Below are 22,134 nucleotides of genomic sequence, written 5' to 3'. Positions count from 1 at the left end.
CCCGTCTCGGCCTCCCAAAGTGCTGGGATTACAGGCCTGAGCCACTGCGCCCGGCCGCGCCCAGCCATTCTTATGCCTAGTATTGTAGAATGTGCTTCACTCCTTTATAGGTTTTTGTTTTGTTCTGTTTTTCGAGACAGGGTCTCCCTCTGTCACCTAGGCTGGAGTGCCGCGGTGCGAGCTCCACTCACTGCAACCTGCGCCTCCCCTGCTCAAGCGATCCTCCTACCCCAACCCCGTCTCCCAGCACCTTCATTGCCCGCCACGAAACCTGGCTGATTTTTTTGTATTTTTGGGAGAAACGGGGTTTCGCCAAGTTGTCCATGCTGGTTTCAAACTCGTGAACCCCCCTTGGCCTCCCAAAGTGCTGGAATTACAAGGATGAGACACAGTACCCAGCCACTACAATTTGATTTCTTTCAACATTTTCTCTACTTGTTTTTCCACTCTGAATATGACCTTCCTAAGTATGTGTTTTTTTGTTGCCTTTTTTTTTTTTTTTTTTTTTTGAGACATAGCTTTGCTCTTGTTACCCCAGCAGCAGTACAATGGCGTGATCTTGGCTCACCGCAACCTCTGCCACCCAGGTTCAAGGGATTCTCCTGCCTCAGCCTCCCAAGTAGCTGGGATTACAGGCATATGCGCCACCATGACTGGCTACTTTTGTATGTTTAGTAGAGATGGGGTTTCTCCATGTTGGTCAGGCTGGTCTCAAATTCCCGACCTAATGTGATCTGCCTGCCTCAGCCTCCCAAAGTCCTGGGATTATAGCTGTGAGCCACCCCGCCGGGCCAACCTTTCTATTTGGTAATTGGCCTTCTAAAAACCATGTAATTAGCAAATCTTGTGGGCTTCAAAATAGATTCCAAATTCAACCATTTCCTAACATGTCTACCACTCCACTCTGGTCCAAGTCACCATCGTCACTCTCCTAGGAGAGTACTGCAATTGCCTCATTATAAGATACAGACTGCTGGAGAAACGGCAAATTTGAAGAGGAAAAGTTCTACTGAGGACAGGTTTAGCATGCCATAATTTGGGCTACAGAAAGATGTAGATTCCGCAATCGGATAAAGTTCTTCAATGGAAATTCAGGAAGCCTTCCTAGTCAATTTAATTCATGGCTTGAGGGACTTCAGAATCCTTAGCTCCCTGAAAATCACCCCCTCCACTCTCACCCCACCCACAAACTTGGGCAATCAGGGACAATGCTGGCTACCTCATATTCACCAGCTTCCCTGGTTGCCTACTTCACCAGGTAGTTGGGGTGGGAACACTTTCCATCTCTATCTGGACCCTTCCTCCCACCTTTCCATTCTCCCCATTTGTGTGCACTTCAAGGTCCAGGAAAACCCTGGGGATCCTAGGAGGGTCCCTTTTCAGAAGCCCCTGTTTTCACTCAACTCAGAGAAGCCTAACCAGGCTCCAGGCCTGAGAGGAGCAGTTCCTGAAAGCCCTGACTTTCGTACCCAGCTCCTTCCCTGGGCTGGGCCTCCCCAGACCTCAGCACTTGTCCAGAGAATCCCCTTCAGGACTGAATAAGTTCATCCTAAGGAAAGAGGACAGCACATCGAAGGCTTTGCATCATAGGTAGCTTATTTTATTGGATTGCTTTGCCAATAACACTTCTTGCATTCAGGAGATTTGCCTCAGACACATGCCTAGAAGGCCTGAGAGGGGCAGGTCTGGCCACAGATTCAAACTTTCTTCAGTGCTTTTCATGTCTTTCTCAGCAAAAGTGAAGCCAAGACTTCTCCTCTCATCCCCGCTTCCCAGGGGAGATCAGTCTCCAGTGTAGGGTGGCAGGCTAATGGAGGCGACCAGGTCATCATTGGTCAGGGGCTGGCTTCGGACACGCTCGAGCATCTTCAGACCTGCAAAAGAATTGCCTGGGGCTGATGAACCACAGTCCATTACTGGGGCCCTTGGTAGGCCCAGACTACACCAGGAAGGTTCCAGGGAGGATGTCACCCCAGCCCAGGTCTTCCAAGGTAACCCATTTACTCCTCCCTGCTACCCTTTCCTCTCTGAGCAATTGCATGTCACAAAAATGAGCCCTTCCCTTCCCAGTGGATTCTGGGAAGAGCAGCACCTGGATTCCCTGGCCACACAAGGGATTCTTCACCAATCCAAGATGCCACACAACACAGCCAGAACTCCACCATCAAGCCCTCCCCTCCACAGTTCAGCCAAGGATACCTACCTTGAGCGTGACACTTGGAGTAGTGGCTCCCCACGCAATGGAACATGAGCAGCAGCCACTGCTTTGCCATTGGTGGTCCGACTACAGTCACACGAGTCTGGCCTGTAGCTGTAAAACAACTCTCCAGCTGAATAAGGGTGTGGCTGTGCAGCTCAATGCAGCGAAGGTATGTGTCACCAAGTCCTGGAAGCACAAGAGGTGAGAAGAGGAACTGTCAGCTACCAGTCTTTGGGGGATGGGGAAGTGGCCTTGAGGGTAGGGATGTGTGACTCATGAAGGTGGGAGGAGAGGGGAAGATTGAAAACCGAGAAGGGGATGAAGGAGGCTGGCCTGGCGCAGTGACTCATGCCTTTGGGAGTAATCCCAGCACTTTGGGAGGCCGAGGCAGGTAGATCACTTGAGGTCAGGAGTTCCACACACACCTGGCTGACACGGTGAAACCCCATCTCTACTAAAAATACGAAAAATTAGCCAAGCGTGCTGTCGAGCGCCTGTAGTCCCAGCTACTCGGGAGGCCGAGGCAGGAGAATGGCGTGAACCCGGGAGGCGGAGCTTGCAGTGAGCCGAGATCGCACCATTGCACTCCAGCCTGGGTGACAGAGCGAGACTCCATCTCAAAAAAAAACTAGGCCAGGCGCAATGGCTCACACTTGTATTCCCAGCACTTTGGGAGGCCAAGGTGGGCAGATCACGAGGTCAGGAGACAGAGACCATCCTGGCTAACATGGTGAAACCCCCTCTCTACTAAAAATACAAAAAATTAGCTGGCGTGATGGCGGCGCCTGTAGTCCCAGCTACTCGGGAGGCTGAGGCGGGAGAATGGCGTGAACCCGGGAGGCGGAGCTTGCAGTGAGCCGTCATGGCGCCACTGCACTCCAGCCTGGGCGACAGAGCGAGACAGTCTCAAAACAAACAAACAAACAAATACAAAAACTAGTTAGGCATGGTGGCAGGAGCCTGTAATCCCAGGTACTCTGCAGGCTAAAGCACGAGAATCACTTCAACCCAAAAGGCAGACGTTGCAGTGAGCCAAGATCACGAGCGAGAATCTGTCTCAAAAAAATAAAAATAAACAGATGAAGGAGGGGACTTCGGCAAAGGCCACTCACCGAAGATGAGCTCCTCCTGGTCCTCTTCCATGTGGAACACCATTGGAGCATGAAAGTTTTCAGGTAGGGTCCACCACGGCTCTTTGCTGAGAGCACCTGTTTCCATGTCCACGCTCTGCTCCCACCTGATTCAGAATAGGGGAAAGTCTAAGAAACTGGTTGGCAAAAGACTTGGAAAAGCGAGGAAGGGCCTAGGCTCTGTGCTTAATAAGGAATCCAAACAACCCGCCTCTTGATCCACCTTAGGGTGGGTGTCCAATCCCCGTAGGTCTTCCCAAGATAATTCATTCCAAGTAATTATCTGCTCTGAGCTTAATCCTTTCAAGTCAAACTTAATCATCTGATAAGTGCTTGGCTTTCTGATGCCCCGGAATCAGGAATTTTTCTTCACTCTAAATTCAAAGGATTTTGGAGCATGCCTACTGGCATGAACCAGGGCAGGGGTTGAGGGTATGGAGGGGCAGGAAGCCTCCAAATGGGCTCCCTAGATTTGCACAGGTGTCAGCAGCCACCCAGTGATCACACAGTGTATTCCAACACGACTGGGTTTATTTGGTCTGTTGCATCAAGGGAGAGCAAACAACACAGGAAAATAAACTTGATAGGATAGTGTCATAGGAGCCCATTGTAGGAGTTGACTAGGGCAGTCTAAGGCGCGTTTAAGGAGTAGGAGCCAGTTCTCTAAAATGGGGCAATTGGTAATTATTCTGGTAAATTTATCTAGGAAGTTGAGAGACTAATGTGGTCTTCATTGCTGAATGTTATCTCTGGTTTGAAATATAGTTACAGAATGTACTTTTTTTTTCTTTCTTTCTTTCTTTTTTAAAGGGAGTCTCACTCTGTCGCCCAGGCGGGAGTGCAGTGGCGCAATCGCGGCTCCCTGCAAGCTCCGCCTCCCGGGTCCATGACATTCTCCTGCCTCAGCCTCCCAAGTAGCTGGGACTACAGGTGCCCACCAACCACGCCCGGCTCATCTTTTGTAATTTTTTTTGGTAGAGACTGGGTTTCACCATGTCAGCCAGGATAGTGTCGATCTCCTGACCTCCTGATCTCCCCGCCTGGGCCTCCCTAAGTGCTGGGATTACAGGCATGAGCCACCATGCCCGGCCGAGCTGTCATAGAATGCCAGAATAGACTTTCTACATCTCGTTGAGTGACAATCACTGAGCAATCTTGAGTATTTAACATATTTTGCGGCCGGGTGCGGTGGCTCATGCCTGTAATCCCAGGACTTTGGGAGACTGAGGTGGGCAGATCAGGAGGGCAGTAGTTCCAGACCAGCCTGACCAACATGCTGAAACCCTGTCTCTCCTAAAAATACAAAAAATTAGCCGGGGCATGGTGGCACACACCTGTAACCCCAGGTACTCAGGAGGCTGAGGCAAGAGAATCACTTGAACCCAGGAGGCGGAGGTTGCAGTGAGCTGAGATCACGCCACTACACTCCAGCCTGTGTGACATAGCAAGACTCTGTCTAAAAAAAAATAAAAATAAAAAAAATAAAATTGCAGGAGACGTTCATGTTTGGTAGGGAAGATTCAGCTTGGCCTGTCAGCTTCCCACTGCAAGTTTTTGGGTGATTTTTCAGTTTTCAGCCTCCCCTTTTACCAAAGACAAAGTCGACCATCAGGACTTTCATCTATGAGGTTCAGATCTATACCACTGTCAGAATCCACAGATCACAAGGTTATCAGGAGAATGTTCTCTGCATCCGCAAACATTTGGTCTTTCATATACATTTTGTTACAAAATATACATAGTGAAAATATAATGACTGCACAGTAGCATTTAAGTAGCATTTAAGACTGAAGAGGAGGCTCACGCCTGTAATCCCACACTTTGGGAGGCCAAGGCGGGTGGATCACCTGAGGTCAGGAGTTCAAGGCCAGCCTGATGGTCAACATTGTGAAACCCCATCTCTACTAAAAATACAAAAATTACCTTGGCATGGTGGCGGGCACCTGTAATCCTAGCTACTCAGGAGGCTGAGGCAAGAGAATCGCTTGAACCCAGGAGGCACAGGTTGCAGTGAGCTGAGATCACACCATAGCACTCCAGCCTAGGGGGCAAGAGCAAAATCCCATCTCAAAAAAAAAAAGACTGAATAGAATGTACTAGTCAAATACAGGTAATTACTAGAAACAAAATGATTATTAATCCCAGTAATACGTTGCAAAGACAAAGGACGATTTCAAAACCAGACCATGAAATCATGTTCCAACTCCATCTGAATCTGTTCTAGAGAGACAGGTAGTCTTTTAACCTTGCCATAACACTGTTCTGCCTGAACAGTAATGTTTTAGGGAGGTGCTGCAAACAGCATTTGCTATCAAATAAAAGCTGTCCTTGGCTGGCAGGAAGAAACCAAAAACTATGAAATCATTCAAAACCACCATGACACTTTAATTTAAACTAGGTTACTGGACCTCCAGAAAAGCAGTAGTGTCATCTATTGATTTCTGCTGGGACCAGAGACACATTTTGGATCACCTTTTCTAGTCATATTATTCCTATTACTGGAATTGGAGCTCCCAGAATATAGATGAAGAGGGAGTTGGTCATCTCTCCTGGAAGGTCTTCTGAATAGTCCATACTTGCCTCATTTTAGGTCTGGGTACCTTTCTCAGAGAAACATCATTTCCTATGGGAGTAGATGTTTAAAATATTGAAAAATATTATTAATATAATAGTCTAAAACTCACTCCACATTATACTAGATAAGTTTGTATAATGATCAGGGACCTGATAGTCACATAAAAAGTAGTGATTTAGTGTTGCACAAACTGAAAGGGGTATGGGGTGTATAAGTGTCATTTATCACAGTGAGAGCAGGACAACTAATTCTTCAACATGTGAACATTGCTTGAGTGGAGGCTGAGGAGTCACTGAAGATTAAGGACTAGCACTGCAAGGAGAGATTCAATACATTATTGCAATAATGTCAGCAGACATATTTTGTTGTTTGAGGTCATCCTGTGAGCCAGGATTTTGCCACCAGCCCAGGCAACAAAGTGAGACTTCATCTTTACGAAAACCTGAAAGCAATAACTGGGTGAGGTGATGCGCACCTGTAGTCCTAGCTTATCCAGAGACTAAGGTGGGTGGATCACCTGAGCCCAGGAGTTTGAGCTGGAATCACACCACCACACTCCAGGCTGAGTGACATAGCAAGATTCTGTCTCTTAAGAGAAAAATTTTAAGCTAAATAAAAATTGAAAAAAACAATAGCTATAGTTGAGAAAAAAATAAGAAAGTTTTCCCTTTCCTTAGGTGGCAGGGAAAATTCTCTACTATAGAAAATTGAGGCCAGACATGATGGCTCATGCCTGTAATCCCAGCACTTTGGATGCCAAGGCAGCTGGATGACTTGAGGTCAGGAGTTTGAGACCAGCCTGGCCAACATGGTGAAACCCTGTCTCCACTAAAAATACAAAAATTAGCCAGACATGGTGACATAAGCCTGTAATCCCAGCTACTTGAGGGACTGAGGCAGGAGAATCACTTGAACCAGGGAGACACAGAGGTTGCAGTGAGCTGAGGTTGCGCCACTGCACTCCAGTTTGGGTGACAAGAGCAAAAAAAACTTTGCCTCAAAAAACAAAAAAAGAAGATCAAGATAAACTGTCATTCATCATTTGTGAAAGAATCCTTTTCTTTGAGACAGAGTCTCACTCTGTTGCCCAGGCTGGAGTGCATTGGTCCGATCTCATCTCACTGCCTCAGCCCGCTAAGTAGCTGAGATTACAGGCGGGTGACACCACGCCCAGCTAATTTCTGCATTTTTGTATTTTTAGTAGAGACAGGGTTTCACCATGATGACCAGGCTGGTCTCAGACTCAAGGCTTCAAGTATTCTGCCTGCCTGGTTCTCCCAAAGTGCTAGGATTATAGGTATGAGCCATCTCACCAGGCCAAGTTTGTGAAAGAATCTTAAAAACTTTTGGTTGCCCTCTAGGCAATGCTTAAGCACAATGCTAAGTACAGCAAAAGTTTAAAAAGAGGGCAAAGATACCAGAACTTGTATCCTGTTTTACTGTCTTGGATGGACGTATCTACTTGGAGTCATCAAAGCTTGATCTGAAGACATTGGTTTGGTCATCTTCTTCCAAAAATTCTGGAAGATACTTAAGAATTCTCAGTTTACGGTTTCTTGATGATCTCCTTTTTATTAAGGCCAACAGTAGATTTTCCTCTGATTTTGAGATGTTTAGTCTTTTTCAAAAGACGAAATCTTGGCCGGGCGCGGTGGCTCAAGCCTGTAATCCCAGCACTTTGGGAGGCCGAGACGGGCGGATCACAAGGTCAGGAGATCGAGACCATCCTGGCTAACATGGTGAAACCCCGTCTCTACTAAAAAATACAAAAAACTAGCCGGGCGACGTGGCGGTCGCCTGTAGTCCCAGCTACTCGGGAGGCTGAGGCAGGAGAATGGCGTAAACCCAGGAGGCGGGGCTTGCAGTGAGCTGAGATCCGGCCACTGCACTCCAGCCTGGGCGACAGAGCGAGACTCCGTCTCAAAAAAAAAAAACAAAAACAAAAACAAACAAACAAAAAAAAAACAAAAGACGAAATCTTCAGATTTCTAGTCATGCAAAGCTATTAGGTGGATATTTGGGGAAGATTATTGTTATCTATTAAAAGCTAGACACATCAAATGAATCCTTTGTAGTATTTAGACATGTGAGCTTGCAGCATGGCAGAATACAGGTTCAGAAGTGAATTCCTGGCCGGGTGCGGTGGCTCACACCTGTAATCCCAGCACTTTGGGCGGCCGAGGTGGGCAGATCACCTGAGGTCAGGAGTTCAAGACCAGCCCGACTATCATGGGGAAACACCATCTCTACTAAAAATACAAAATTAGCTGGGCATGGAACCGCATGCCTGTAATCCCAGCTACTTGGGAGGCTGAGGCAGGAGAATTGCTTGAACCCAGGAGGCAGAGGTTGCGTTGAGCCGAGATTGCACCATTGCACTCCAGCCTGGGCAACAAAGGCAAAACTCCATCTCAAAAAAAAAACGAAAAACAAACAAACAAAAAAAAACAGAAGTGAATTCCTTAACGTATGGAGAAGCCTATGGATTCCCGGAGGAGTTGATGTCATTGTCTTCAAGGCTAACAGCAATTCCCAAGCCATGGAAGTTTAAGTCTTAGACAGCATTCTCAAATTTAGTTTTATAGAATTCATTTTCTTTCTCTCTAATTGTTCTTTTTTTTTTTTTTTTTCACTGAGACTAAGTTTAGTTCTTGTTATCCACGCAGGATTGCAATGGTGAGGTGGTCTCGGCTCGCTGCAACCTCCGCCCCCCAGGTTCAAGCAATTCTCCAGCCTCAGCCTCCTGAGTAGCTGGGATTACAGGCAGGAGCCACTACACCTGGCTAATTTTTTTGTATTTTTAGTAGAGATGAGGTTTCACCATGTTGACCAGGCTGGTCTCAAACTCCTGACCTCAGTTGATCCACCCGCCTCGTGCCCCCAAAGTGCTGAGATTACAGGTGTGAGCCACCAAGCCCGGCCTTCTTTCTAATTGTTCTAAATATTCATTTGGTACAGCAAGATTGTTTATTCATATTTTTTTAAAAAAAAGTTCTTTTGGGCCGGGCGCGGTGGCTCAAGCCTGTAATCCCAGCACTTTGGGAGGCCGAGACAGGCGGATCACGAGGTCAGGAGATCGAGACCATCCTGGCTAATACGGTGAAACCCTGTCCCTACTTAAAAATACAAAAAAACAGCCGGGCGACGAGGCGGGCGCCTGTAGTCCCAGCTACTCGGGAGGCTGAGGCAGGAGAATGGCGTGAACCCGGGAGGCGGAGCTTGTAGTGAGCTGAGATCCAGCCACTGCACTCCAGCCTGGGTGGCAGAGCAAGACTCCGTCTCAAAAAAAAAAAAAAAAAAAAAAAAAAAAAAAAAGTTCTTTTGTGTACCACAACCCCTCCCCCCAATCACTGAAGAATACAGTGGAACTCCTTAAGTCCAGAATAACATTCACGCAATTTTATCATCAGAACCTTGGCTGTCTATCAGGAATATCCTCAATCCATTCTGGAGATAAGCAAACAATGGCTAGAACGTATTTACAAACCATCAGTATAGCAACTGCTTTGGTTAATGCTACTTGTTTAGCATAGTGGCAAATTATTTCCTCAGGATTCTGGGTTATTGCCCTTTAAATTAGTCTCCATTTTATTGTATGGCTACCCCCTTAGGTAATAGCAAAGCTTTTAAAAGTTCTCTAATTTCTTGCCTTTGGGCTATTGTTTGTTTGTTTTGTTTTGTTTTGTTTATTTAAGACAGAGTCTCGCTCTGTCACCCTCGCTGGAGAGCGTGGTGTGATCTCGGCTCGCTACAACCTCCATCTCCTGGGTGCAAGCCATTCTTCTGCCTCAGCCTCTCGAGTAACTGGAATTACATGTGCACACCACCGTGCCCAGTTTATTTTTGTATTTTTGGCAGAGATGGGGTTTCACCATGTCGCCATGCTGGTCTCCAACTCCTGACCTCAAGTGATCCACCTGCCTCAGCCTCCCGAAGTGCAGGGATTACAGGCATGAGCCACTGTGCTCAGCCAATTTCTTGCCATTTTTAATGAGACTTCCACAAGAGATCAGAAAACCTCTCAATTTCTAAAGTTTTCTGATATGGACCAACTCAATCACATATCTACTGTCTATATAAATATTTTGCTTGCTTTTATTTATGTATTTATGTATTTATTTATTTATTTTTAGCAGGACTCTCCATCACTCAGAAATTTTTCCTCTTTTACTCTCTCCTTTGCCGAATGAAGGAGAACAATTTAGCCACTTGAGCCGATTTTAACTTATGGGAGAAGATCATACGCTAACGGTAAATTTAGAATCGTGATCGCATAGAATATTTGAAAAATTCTAGTTTACACATTTAAACATTAATCATTAACAAGAAACATTAATATTTTTAAAAAAAACTTTCCAAATTATCTGTACAAAGCATGGATAGTTCCATAAAACAAATAATCACGAACGCTTCCTTCTCAAGTAAGAGAAGGACAGTTGTCATGAAAGTTAAGGATGCCGCTAACAAATACCCAGGGACTTTAATTTACCCCATAAAGTATATTATGAATGTCACTAATTCATAATTGACAAAGACAATTTCATCTTTATAATCAAGTTTTAACAGTTATATGTCAGTCTATATAGTAAACAAGGTTTTTTAACTTTAGAAGTACACATCATTTTATTAGAAATAACCTTTAAAAAAAAAACTTTTCTTCCTACAGTTTTTTATGTTATTCTAAGTTTGGTAACCAAAAGAACACTCATATTCTGTCTGAGTCACTCAAAATTTGCAGAACATCAAGCAAACCTGAATATTCCTTTTTGTATATTGATTAAAAGTGCAAATTTTTCTCTCTTTTTTTTTTTTTTTTGAGAACAAGTTTCACTCTTGTTGCCCAGGCTGGAGCGCAATGACACAATCTCAGCACACGTGCAACCTCTGCCTCCTGGGTTCAAGCGATTCTCCTGCCTCAGCCTCCCAAGTATCTGGGATTACAGGCATGCGCCACCATGCCCAGCTAATTTGTATTTTTGTAGAGGCGGTGTTTCTCCAAGTTGGTCAGGCTGGTCTCGAACTCCTGACCTCAGGTGATCTGCCAGACTCTGCCTCCCAAAGACAAATATTTTTATTAACAGTGGTCATTTCAAGAAACCAAAATAAAAGGCATCCTAATCGTTTGATTATTTTGGGCATTGGGCTTGAATTTTAGAGAAAAAAATAAGTCAACATGTTTTAGAATAGAGTATTAGTGGTTGAAATGTATGCATTTGGGATGTATTTTGAAGACAGCGCCATCAGGATTTTCTGATTTCAAGACTTTGGGCAAGTGGCTCCCAAAAAATGTTTTTAAAAATCAGATTCCAGACTGAGTACTTCCCCCAGTGTCTTTCCACCTCTTCCTCCTGCAGCAACAAGAACAGTTACCCCAACCTGAGGCTGCTCCCTGAGTAATACCCATAGGCCCCTCAGCTGAGAGAGGAACTTTCTGCCCCCAAAGAAGTGTATGTAGCTGGCGAGGGGGGGTGCAGTCAGCTAGGACCAACTGGTGGCCCTGGAAAAACACCAACATCCACTCACTCCTTTCCTGTTGCAGGCTGCTCCCCCAAGAGTGGTCACAAATGTAAATGCCTCAAATGAGTCTGTGCAGGGACAGGAGTAGAGACCCAGGTCCTGGTCCTCCCTCCAGGTAAGGCAGCGAGACTGCCTATATTGGGTTTTGGTAGTGGGAGACAGACCTGAGGAGGGAGTCTGGATGGACTATTGTGAGAAATATGAGACCACATGTGCATCTCCTGGAAAATCATTTTCCACAGTCCTGAGATTGAGAGCCTGGAGCATCCCCCTTCTAGCTCCCCTCTGTCATCCTGTCTAACACTCCATCACACCTCTCCCTCTCTCTCTCATATTCTCTCTTCTTCTCTCCTCTGCTCCTGGTTTTCTTTGTCCTGTTGGAGAAGACTGCCTTTTCTCAGAGGAAAGAAGTGGGGTGAAGTAAACAGAAAGAATTCTTTCTGCTCAGGTGGAAAAATAAGATAGAATATACGATCTGAGAAAATTAGAGTATGGAATGCAATTAAACCGAAAGGAGAGAGTTAACAAGACATCCCAGCCCCTTGGTCAGTGAGGGGAAGCATCAGGTGTAACTTAAACTCCTTCTTGCAAGAAGCTAGAATCCCATGTGATTCTTTCAAATGGAAAAATATTAACCAACAATCCAATCCACTTTCAAGTGCTTAGTTATTGTTGCTTTTGAGCGCCATTCATCTGACTTTTCCTGTTTCCATCTCTCCTTTGTAGCTGTTTGGTATTACACGTCTGTGTTAATGTCTGAACTTTGAGGGGTTTTGTTGAGGAAAAAAAAATTATAAATAAATTATTAATTTCCTGAGATTTCCTTGTATTGGCTTTATGTTGGGAGGAAAAAAAAAAAGTTGTTTCTTTTTCTTTTTTTCTTTTTGAGACATGGTCTCACTCTGTTGCCCAGGCTGGAGTACAGCGGCGCAATCTCAGCTCACTGCAACCTCCGCCACCCAGGTTCAAGCTATCCTCCCACCCCAGCCTCCCTAGTAGCTGGGACTACAGGCACGCATCACCATGCCTGGCTAATTTTTGTGTTTTTAGTAGAGATGGGGTTTCACCATGTTGGTCAGGCTGGTCTCAAACTCCTGACCTCTGGTGCTCCGGCTCCTTCGGCCTCCCAAAGTGCTGGGATTACAAGCGTGAGCCACCAGGTCCAACAAAAAATGTTAAGTTTCAAAACATTTATTTATAAGTAACACCATTTCAAAACATTTATTTATAAGTAACACCAATGTGATCAAGATGCTTGGATTTCTACTGACAAAGCTCATCTTTTACATAGCTTTGTGTACATGTTGATAATCACTTTCTCAAATACTACCTCTTTGGTAAAATTAAGCAACCATTTAATTTTTGTGTGAAAGCTTTAAAAAAATCAGATTCACCGACTTAGTGGCTCTGTAATTCCAGATAAGGAGGCTGGCTCAGGAGGATTGCTTGAACACAGGAGTTCAAGGTTGCAGTGGGCTATGATCATGCCACTGCACTCCAGCCTGGGCAACAGAGGGACACCCAGTCTCATAAAGAGAAAAATCAGATTCAACATTGAAAATTACATTGAAAATTATCTTTGATAGGTCAAAGGCTTAAATGTAAAACCCAAAATTATAAAAACCCTGGAAGACAATCTAATCAATACCATCCTGGACATAGGAAAGGGCAAAGATTTCTTGACAAAGACACCAAGGCAATGGCAACAAAACCAAAAATTGACACATGGGATCTAATTAAACTTAAGAGCTTCTGCACAGCAAAAGAAACTATCAACGGAATAAACAGACAGCCTAAAGAAAATATTTGCAAACTATACATCTGACAAAGGTCTAATATCCAGTATCTATAATGAACTTAAACAAATTTACAAGAGAACAACAAACAACTCCTTAAAATGTGGGCAAAGGGCATGAGCAAACAATTTCAAAAGACATACATGCGCCAACAAGCATATGAATAAAAGCTCAATTTCACTGATCATTAGAGAAATGCAAATCAAAACCACAATAAGATGCGAACTCACACAAGTTAGAATGGCTATGTTTAAAAAAGTCAAAAAATAACAGATGCTGGCAAGGTTGCAGAAAAAAGGGAACACATACACTGTTGGTGGGAGTGTAAATTAGTTTAGCCATTGTGGAAAGCAGCATGGTGATTCCTCAAGCTGCTAAAAGCAGAAGTACCATTTGACCCAGGAATCCCCTTGCTGGGTGTATACCCAGAAGAATATAAATCATTCTACCATAATGACACATGCACATGAATGTTCATTGCAGCACGACTCACAATAGCAAGCACACAGGATCTACCTAAATATCCATCAATGACAGACTGGATAAAGAAAATGTGGTACATATACACCATGGAATACTATGCAGTCATAACAAAAAGAATGAGATCATGTATTTCGCGGGAACATGGATGGAGTTGGAGGCCATTAGCAAACTAATGCAGGAAGAGAAAACCAAATACCACTTGTTCTCACTTACAAGTGGGAGCTAAATGATGAGAATTTATGAATGCAAAGAAGGAAACAATAGACACTGTGGTCTACTTGAGGGTGGAGGGTAAGAAAAGGGAGAGGAGCAGAAAAGATTAATAGTGAGTAATAGGCTTAATACCTGGGTGATGAAATAATCTGTACTACAAATTCCCATGACACTAGTTTACCTATGTAACCAACTTTCACGCTTATCCCCGAATATAAATGTTTTAAAAAATTATCTTTGGAAAATAACAAATCACTTATGTAGTCAGCAGGGGTGGAGGAGAAGGCAGCCAGCTAGGACCAGCTGGTGGCCCTGGAAAAATTATTCATGCATAATTATGAAAATAACATTATCCAAAGTACCACATAGGACAACAAACACAGTTAGAAATAGTGTGCAGTGAGTTGTCTAATGCTACTTGTGCACAATCTTGGTTACGTCATATTTTAGAGCAATAAAAAAGGCAAGGTTTGCAAGTGTAACACATGGAGTAAGTAATCATTTTAATTTCGTATATTCATGGAAAGGTGTACACACACAGCAAGGAGAGGAGCCCTGGTGCTCTTGGCTTTGTGCCTGCTGGATGTGGACTCACAGCAAGATGGGCACATCTGAAACCAAAAGTGTTGATAATTTTCTGATGATAGAGGATTTTTTGGTTTTGTTTTTCTTATTTGGTTTGCTTTTAGAGACAGAGTCTTGTCCCATTGCCCAGGCCAGAGAGTAGTGGCATGATAATAACTCACTTCTAGGCCGGGTGCGGTGGCTCAAGCCTGTAATCCCAGCACTTTGGGAGGCCGAGGCGGGCGGATCACGAGGTCAGGAGATCGAGACCATCCTGGCTAACATGGTGAAACCCCGTCTCTACTAAAAAAATACAAAAAACTAGCCGGGCGAGGTGGCGGGCGCCTGTAGTCCCAGCTACTTGGGAGGCTGAGGCAGGAGAATGGCGTAAACCCGGGAGGCGGAGCTTGCAGTGAGCTGAGATCCGGCCACTGCACTCCAGCCTGGGTGACAGAGCGAGACTCCGTCTCAAAAAAAAAAAAAAAAGAAAAACAACTCACTTCTGTCTCAAACTGCTGAACTCAAACGACCCTCCTGCCACAGCCTCCCAGGTAGCTAGGACTACAGAACTACACCAACCCAACCAACTAATTTTTTATTTATTTATTTTATTTTTATTTTTATTTTTTTGTAGAGACAGGGTTCGCTATGTTGCCCAGATAGGTCTCAAACTCCTGGGCTCAAGAGATCCTCCTGGCTCAGCCTCCAAAGCACTGAGACTGTAGACATGAGGCACTGCACCTGGCCTGATTGTAGAGTTTTTAAAAAGCAGAAAAATAGAAAAATGTTAATGAATATGCACTCAAATGAAATATAGTTTCTATTGCATCCTACATGAGTTTCTCAAGATTCTTTATATGTGAACAAATAGATAATCTATGAGAAATTGACAGCTTCATATGTATGGGTTTCATTTAGCATGGCTTCTCATGTTCCCAGGTCATAAATCCATTTCTTATTCAGTGGCTCCATCACTCTGTCAATCTCTGGCTGACAGTTGCAGTTTTTCAACTCCCACATGACATCAAAACATAGGAAAATAGAATCCTGTTAAGTGTTGATGGACACTAACTTCTAACATCAATTTAATTCCAGGTGATTAGTTTAGACTGATCGTGATAATCCCATTCCCCTTGCCACTGATTGCTTTAGGAAGTTGCACATGTCCCAATTTTGAAATGAAGTAAAACCTAAAGGAGGCTTCCAGCAGAGGTTGTCTCATTTCTGAAGACAGACACAAAAAAGGACTCATGTCTTCTTTCCTTCTCCTGGTGTTTATGACGGGATATGATTTTGGAAATGGCTACAAGTATTTTGCTACCAACCTGAAAAGGAAGCCAACACAAGGTGGAAAGGGAGCCCTTGGCGTAATATGCCTGGAATGCCTGCCATTGGCAATAATACAAAATGAATTATAAACACAAAATGAATTTTACATAATTTTATGTGTAAGAAAATATAATTTTTTTTGATATTTTAGAGCCATGTAAAAATGATTCCTGGCTGGGTGAAGTAGCTCACACCTATAATACCAGCACTGTGGGAGGTGGAGGTGGTTAGATCATCTGAGGTGAGGAGTTTGAGACCAGCCTGGCCTAACATCCTAACATGTTAACTGGACCAGTGTTTCTAACATCCAACTGGACCAGTGTTTCCTGTTACTAGCTGTTTAAAGCATGCTACATGATTCTGGTCCCTTTTACATACTTCTCTCACTTTGATTGAGCTCAGCAATGTTCCACTTTCCAAGGAGGGAGAATGAACTGTAGGTAACCAATGGTTTATCATATAAAACCTCAAGAGTGACAAGCACAAAGTATATCTTGATTATTTTCATTTATAGCACTTTCCAAGTCATATAATATTAAGCATCAAAGAATTTATAATCAAAATGTATATGCAGTAATTCTGGCCCTATTGAGTATCAAAAAACTAATACTATAGAATAATCCTTATCACTCTATCTGGCAGCCAATTAATTAATAGAGAAAAATTCCTTTTATAAGTTAAAGATCAAAGCCCTTCAGTTGGAACTCTCTTGCTGTGTATCTTGCTCTCAGGCTGGAGTGCAATGGTGTGATCATAGCTCACAGCAACCTCAAATCCTGGGCTCAAGTTATTCTCCCACCTCAGCCTCCCGAGTAGCCAGGACTATAGGTGCACACCACCACACTCAGCTAATTTTTTATTTTTTGTTTTTGTAGAGACAAGGTCTCACCATCTTGTCAGGCTGATCTCAAACTCCTAGGCTCAAGTAATCCTCCTTCCTGTGCCTCCCAAAGTGCTGGGATTACACGTGTGAGCCACTTTGCTTGACCTCAAATGGATTTTTAAATGGTTTGCTGGTTTATCACAAGATTACTCATTCACTGATTGAGTAATCTGCCTTTTCCACATTAATCTGAATCATCTTCTTTATCAAATATTAAATTTTTATGCATATATGTGGGTGAATATTTGGTTTTCTATTCTATTCCATTGATTTGTCTTTCCATTCATGCACTAATAAAACAGTCTTTTATTTGCTAAAGTTTTGTACTATTTAGAACATGGATAGGACTAACCCTTTTTCTTTTTTTTAATTTTATTTTAAGTTCTGGGATACATGTGCAGAATGTGCAGGTTTGTTACATAGGTATACCTGTGCCCTGGAGTTTTGCTGCACCCATAAACCCCTTATCTAGGTTTTTTTTTTTTTTTTCTTTTTTTTTTTTTGAGGCGGAGTCTTGCTCTGTCGCCCGGACTGGAGTGCAGTGGCCGGATCTCAGCTCACTGCAAGCTCCACCTCCCGGGTTTATGCCATTCTCCTGCCTCAGCCTCCCGAGTAGCTGAGACTACCGGCGCCCGCCACCTTGCCCAGCTAGTTTTTGTATTTTTAGTAGAAACGGGGTTTCACCGTGTTAGCCAGGATGGTCTCGATCTCCTGACCTCGTGATCCGCCCGTCTCAGCCTCCCAAAGTGCTGGGATTACAGGCTTGAGCCACCGCGCCCGGCCAGCCTTATCTAGGTTTTAAGCCCTGCATACATTCAGTATTTGTGCTGATGCTCTCCCTCCCCTTGCTCATCACCCCGACAGGCCCAGATGTGTGTCCATGTGTTCTCACTGTTCAACTCCCACTTATCAGTGAGAACATGCAGTGTTTGGTTCTGTTCCCATGTTAGTTTGCTGAGAATGATGGTTCCCAGCTGCATCCATGTCCCTGCTAAGGACATGAATTTCTTCTTTTTTATGGCTGCATGGTATTCCATGGTGTCTATGTACCACATTTTCTTTATCCAGTCTATCACTGATGGGCATTTGGGTTAGTTCCAAGTCTTTGCTATTGTAAATAGTGCTGCAATAAATATATGTGTGCATGTGTCTTTATAATAGAATGATTTATAATCCTTGGGGTATATACCCAGTAATGGGATTGCTGGGTCAAATGGTATTTCTGGTTCTAGATCCTTGAGGAATCGCCACACTGTCTTCCACAATTTCTCATGCCTGTTTTTTGTATAGGTCGTGGTTTAGAAATCTTTTTTTTTGAGACGGATTTTTGCACTTGTTGACCAGGCTGGAGTACACTGTCGTGATCTCGGCTCACAGCAACCTCTGCCTCCCGGGTTCAAGCAATTCTCTTGCCTCAGCCTCCCCAGTAGCTGGGATTACAGGCGTGCACCACCACACCCAGCTAATTTTTGCATTTTTAGTAGAAACGGGGTTTCACCATGTTGGCCAGGCTAGTCTCAAACTCCTCACCTCAGATGATCTAACCGCCTCCACCTCCCACAGTGCTGGTATTATAGGTGTGAGCTACTTCGCCCAGCCAGGAATCATTTTTACATGGCTCTAAAATATCCAAAAAAAATTATATTTTCTTACACATAAAATTATGTAAAATTCATTTTGTGTTTTAAATAAAGTTTTATTGGGACAGAGCGGTACCCATCATTTATGTATTCCCTCTGACTAATTTTGCACTGTAATCATTGCGTGAGTAGTTTTGACAGAGACTGCATGACACAGAACATAAAATATTTACTATCTGGCCATTTATAGAAAAAGCTTGCCTGACTGTTGCTCTGAATCACCAGGAAGAGCTAATTTACTTTGAATACACTGATATCTATTTAAAAAAATTTCCAACAAAATCATAACTTAAGGATACAATTTCTTTTTTTTTTTTGGAGAAAGAATAGTTTTGCTCTGTTGCACAGGCTGGAATGCAATGGCGCCATCTCGGCTCACTGCAACCTCCACCTCCTGGGATCAAGTAATTCTCCTGCCTCAGCTTCTCAAGTAGCTGGGATTATACCACGCCCAACTAATTTTTGTATTTTTAGTAGAGACGAGGTTTCACCATGTCGGCCAGGCTGGTCTCAAACTCCAGACCTCAGGTGATCCACCCACCTTGGCCTCCCAAAGTGCTGGGATTACAGGCATGACCCACCATGCTTGGAGGATATGATTTAATTTAAATTTTTTTGTCATAGAACTGTGTACTTCCTTCAGTGCAAAATAGCTGAATCTATGACTTTAGCATAGTTGCAACTCATTAAAACGTGATTTCCTCATGTCCAAAACAGAATGAAAAGACATTAAAACATTTCTGATTAATTATGTTTATATTTTCCAGTGTACATTCAGTAATACTTAATAAATTAAGACAGGACTGAAACTTCCCATGGGTTAGCTATAAAAGTTTTCCATCTAGTGGGCCAATGATTGGCCTTATATATTACCTATGGTATTTTTCTCTACTATAGGGTCTCTGATTCAACATTAAGTCTAAGTGTCCTTGATCATAATTTTTTATTTTATTATATTTATTGGATTTATCCCCAGTGTATTTCTTAGGTTTGACAGAAATATCACTGCAGGCCAGACACAGTGGTTCACAAATGTAATCCCAGCATTTTGGGAGGCCAAGGTGGGCAGATCACTTGAGCTCAGGAGTCCAAGACCAGCCTGGCCAACTGGTGAAACCCCTTGTCTACAAAAACTATAACAATTAGGCAGGCTTGGTGGTGTGCAACTGTAATCCCAGGTACTCAGGAGGCTGAGGTGGGAACATAACTGCAGCCCAAGAGTTTGAGGCTGCTGTGAACTATGATCATACTACCGCACTCCAGCCTGGGTGACAGAGGCTCTGTCTCCAGAAAAAAATAAAATTACATTAAAAAAATATATGTACCCTGAGAGTTACACCTGATGTAAATGAAGAGTTGAAGGGTGCTGACGAGTTGATGGGTGCAGCACACCAACATGGCACATGTATACATATGTAACAAACCTGCGTGTTGTGCACATGTACCCTAGAACTTAAAGTATAATAAAAGATATATATATATAAAATAAAAATAACAGAAATCCATTTGATCCATACTTAACAACCTAAATCAAATCACATCTCAAGAATACATTTAAATAATACTATTTAAATGTAAAAAAGAAAACCCAAACCATGCCAGAGGACACTATTACCAAATATTTTACATTTGGGATAAGGAGGACATTCCTAAGAACTAAACAAAATCCAGAGGCAATAAACTTAAAAAGATTCATGAATTCACCTCATAGACATTAAAAATCTACATAGCAAGTACCACCCAAACAATGTAAAAAACAAAGGACATACTGGAAAGAAGTATTTGTGGCTTATTTTACAAACAAAGCACTAATGTTTATAATATATCAAGAGGTACTACAAATCAATAACAACTTGATGGACAACAGCCTAAATAGACAGGTCACAGAAAGTACAATATAAATTGTCTATACATATGAATGAAAAGGCATTAGGAAGCACATACGGGAATCCAATAAGAAGATATTCAGTGCCACTCGTAATAAGATAAATGCAAGTTAAAACAGCACTAAGAAACCATTTTTCATCTATCGATAAGACTGAAAAGATTAAAAATATTTGATATTATTGGTGAGAGTGTAAGGAAATAAGATACTCATACACATGTGGTAGAAGTATAAATTGTCAACAATTAGGAAGGAAACTTGGCTATATCCATTAATGTACTTTTAATAATTTATCCCACAGATATATTCACACATGTGCAAAATGACATATACACACTACAGTGCTGCAGTATAGTTTGTTACAACATAAGGTTGGAAATGACCTAAAAGTCAATCAATATGGAATGGGTTGAATGCTAGCTATATCCATACAATGGAAGACTATATAGCTATAAGAAATTATGAGAAAGTGTTTCTGCTCTAAAATGCAACCATCTGCAAGATCTATTGTTAAGTTTTTAAAAAGGCAAGGTGCTAAAGAGTATATTGTATGATGCAATCTGTATATAAAGAAGAAAAATTATATATGTGTATTTATCTGAGAATCAAGGGTATACAAGGAATTCAAAACAGATTTCCTATAAGAAATGATACTGTATAGCTAGCTGAAGGACAGGATTTGGAGGGTATCTTTTTCACTAAAAGCATTTTTTGAATTTTAACCCAATAAAGAAATTATATATTCAAAAAACAAAATTTTACATTTAAATGAAAATGACATAGCTGATATTCAATTATTGGTTCAGTATAATAAAAAGTAGTTCCACATAGAGAACATATCTTAAGGCTTCAGAGGACATTCTCTATGGGAAAATAAATATTGACCCTACTGAACAGAAAATATGGTAGCAAAACACACACGTACACACACACACAAATCCATTTAGCATCGTTCTTGGTTTTTTGGTGTTTTTTCCTTTGTTTTGTTTGTTTTTGAGATGGAGTCTCACTGTGTCTCCCAGGCTGAAGTGCAGTAGCAGGATCTTGGCTCGTGGCAACCTCTGCCTCCCAGGTTTAAGTGTTTCTCATGCCTCAGCCTCCTGAGTAGCTGAGATTACAGGCATTGACTGCCACACCCAGCTAATTTTTGTATTTTTCATAGAGACAGGGTTTTATCATGTTGGCCAGGTGGTCTTGAACTCCTGACCTCAAGTGATCTGCCTGCCTCGGCCTCCCAAAGTGCTAGGATTACAGGTGTGAGCCATCACACCCAGCCTGTTGTAGTTGTTTTCGCTCTTTTTTTTTTTCTCCAGTTTCCCCAAGAAAATGCTTCAGACAGGGATCCTTCGGTGGGATCATTGCTTATAGGTCATTAGAAAATGACAGCTCAGCTGGGCGCAGTGGCTCACGCCTGTAATCCCAGCACTTTGGGAGGCTGAGGTGGGTGGATCACTTGAGGCCTATAGCCCGAGACCAACCTGGCCAACATGGCAAAACCTCATCTGTACTAAAACTACAACATATTAGCTGGGCGTGGTGGCATGCTTGTAATCCCACTGTAATCCCAGGGAGACTGAGGCATGAGACTCGCTTGAACCTGGGCGACAGGGGTTGCAGTGAGCTGAGATCAAGCCACTGCACTCCAGCCTGGGCGACAGAGCAAGATTCCATCTAAAGAAGAGAGAGAGAAAAGAAAGAAAGAAGGGAAGGAAGGAAGGAAGGAAGGAAGGAAGGAAGGAAGGAAGGAAGGAAGGAAGGAAGGAAGGAAGGAAAGAAGGAAGTAGAAAAAAAGAGAGAGAGAAACAAAGAAAATGACAGCTCAGACTCCTTAAACTGTACTAAAGTATACACAGATCTTTTGCCAGAAGTTTGATTAGAGTTAGAAATACTATGGTACCTTTGACAATCATGAGATTTTT

General features: G+C 43.0%; 1 protein-coding gene across 1 annotated transcript; it reads right to left on the bottom strand.

The window, feature by feature from the left end:
* Positions 1-1,578: 1,578 nt before the first annotated feature.
* On the bottom strand, positions 1,579-3,512 carry KHDC1L (KH domain containing 1 like). Its single transcript, XM_023200800.2, has 3 exons — positions 3,313-3,512; positions 2,204-2,386; positions 1,579-1,874 (listed from the first exon to the last, which is right to left on the bottom strand). Exons 1-3 carry the CDS (start codon positions 3,416-3,418, stop codon positions 1,783-1,785), a joined length of 381 nt encoding a protein of 126 aa, XP_023056568.1. The 5' UTR covers positions 3,419-3,512; the 3' UTR covers positions 1,579-1,782.
* Positions 3,513-22,134: the final 18,622 nt, after the last annotated feature.

The sequence above is a fragment of the Piliocolobus tephrosceles genome, chromosome 5 (genome assembly GCF_002776525.5).
Source record: "Piliocolobus tephrosceles isolate RC106 chromosome 5, ASM277652v3, whole genome shotgun sequence".
Taxonomy (NCBI): Eukaryota; Metazoa; Chordata; class Mammalia; order Primates; family Cercopithecidae; genus Piliocolobus; species Piliocolobus tephrosceles.
Note: the sequence above shows the minus strand (reverse complement) of the source record. Positions and strands in the feature narration are given on the sequence as shown.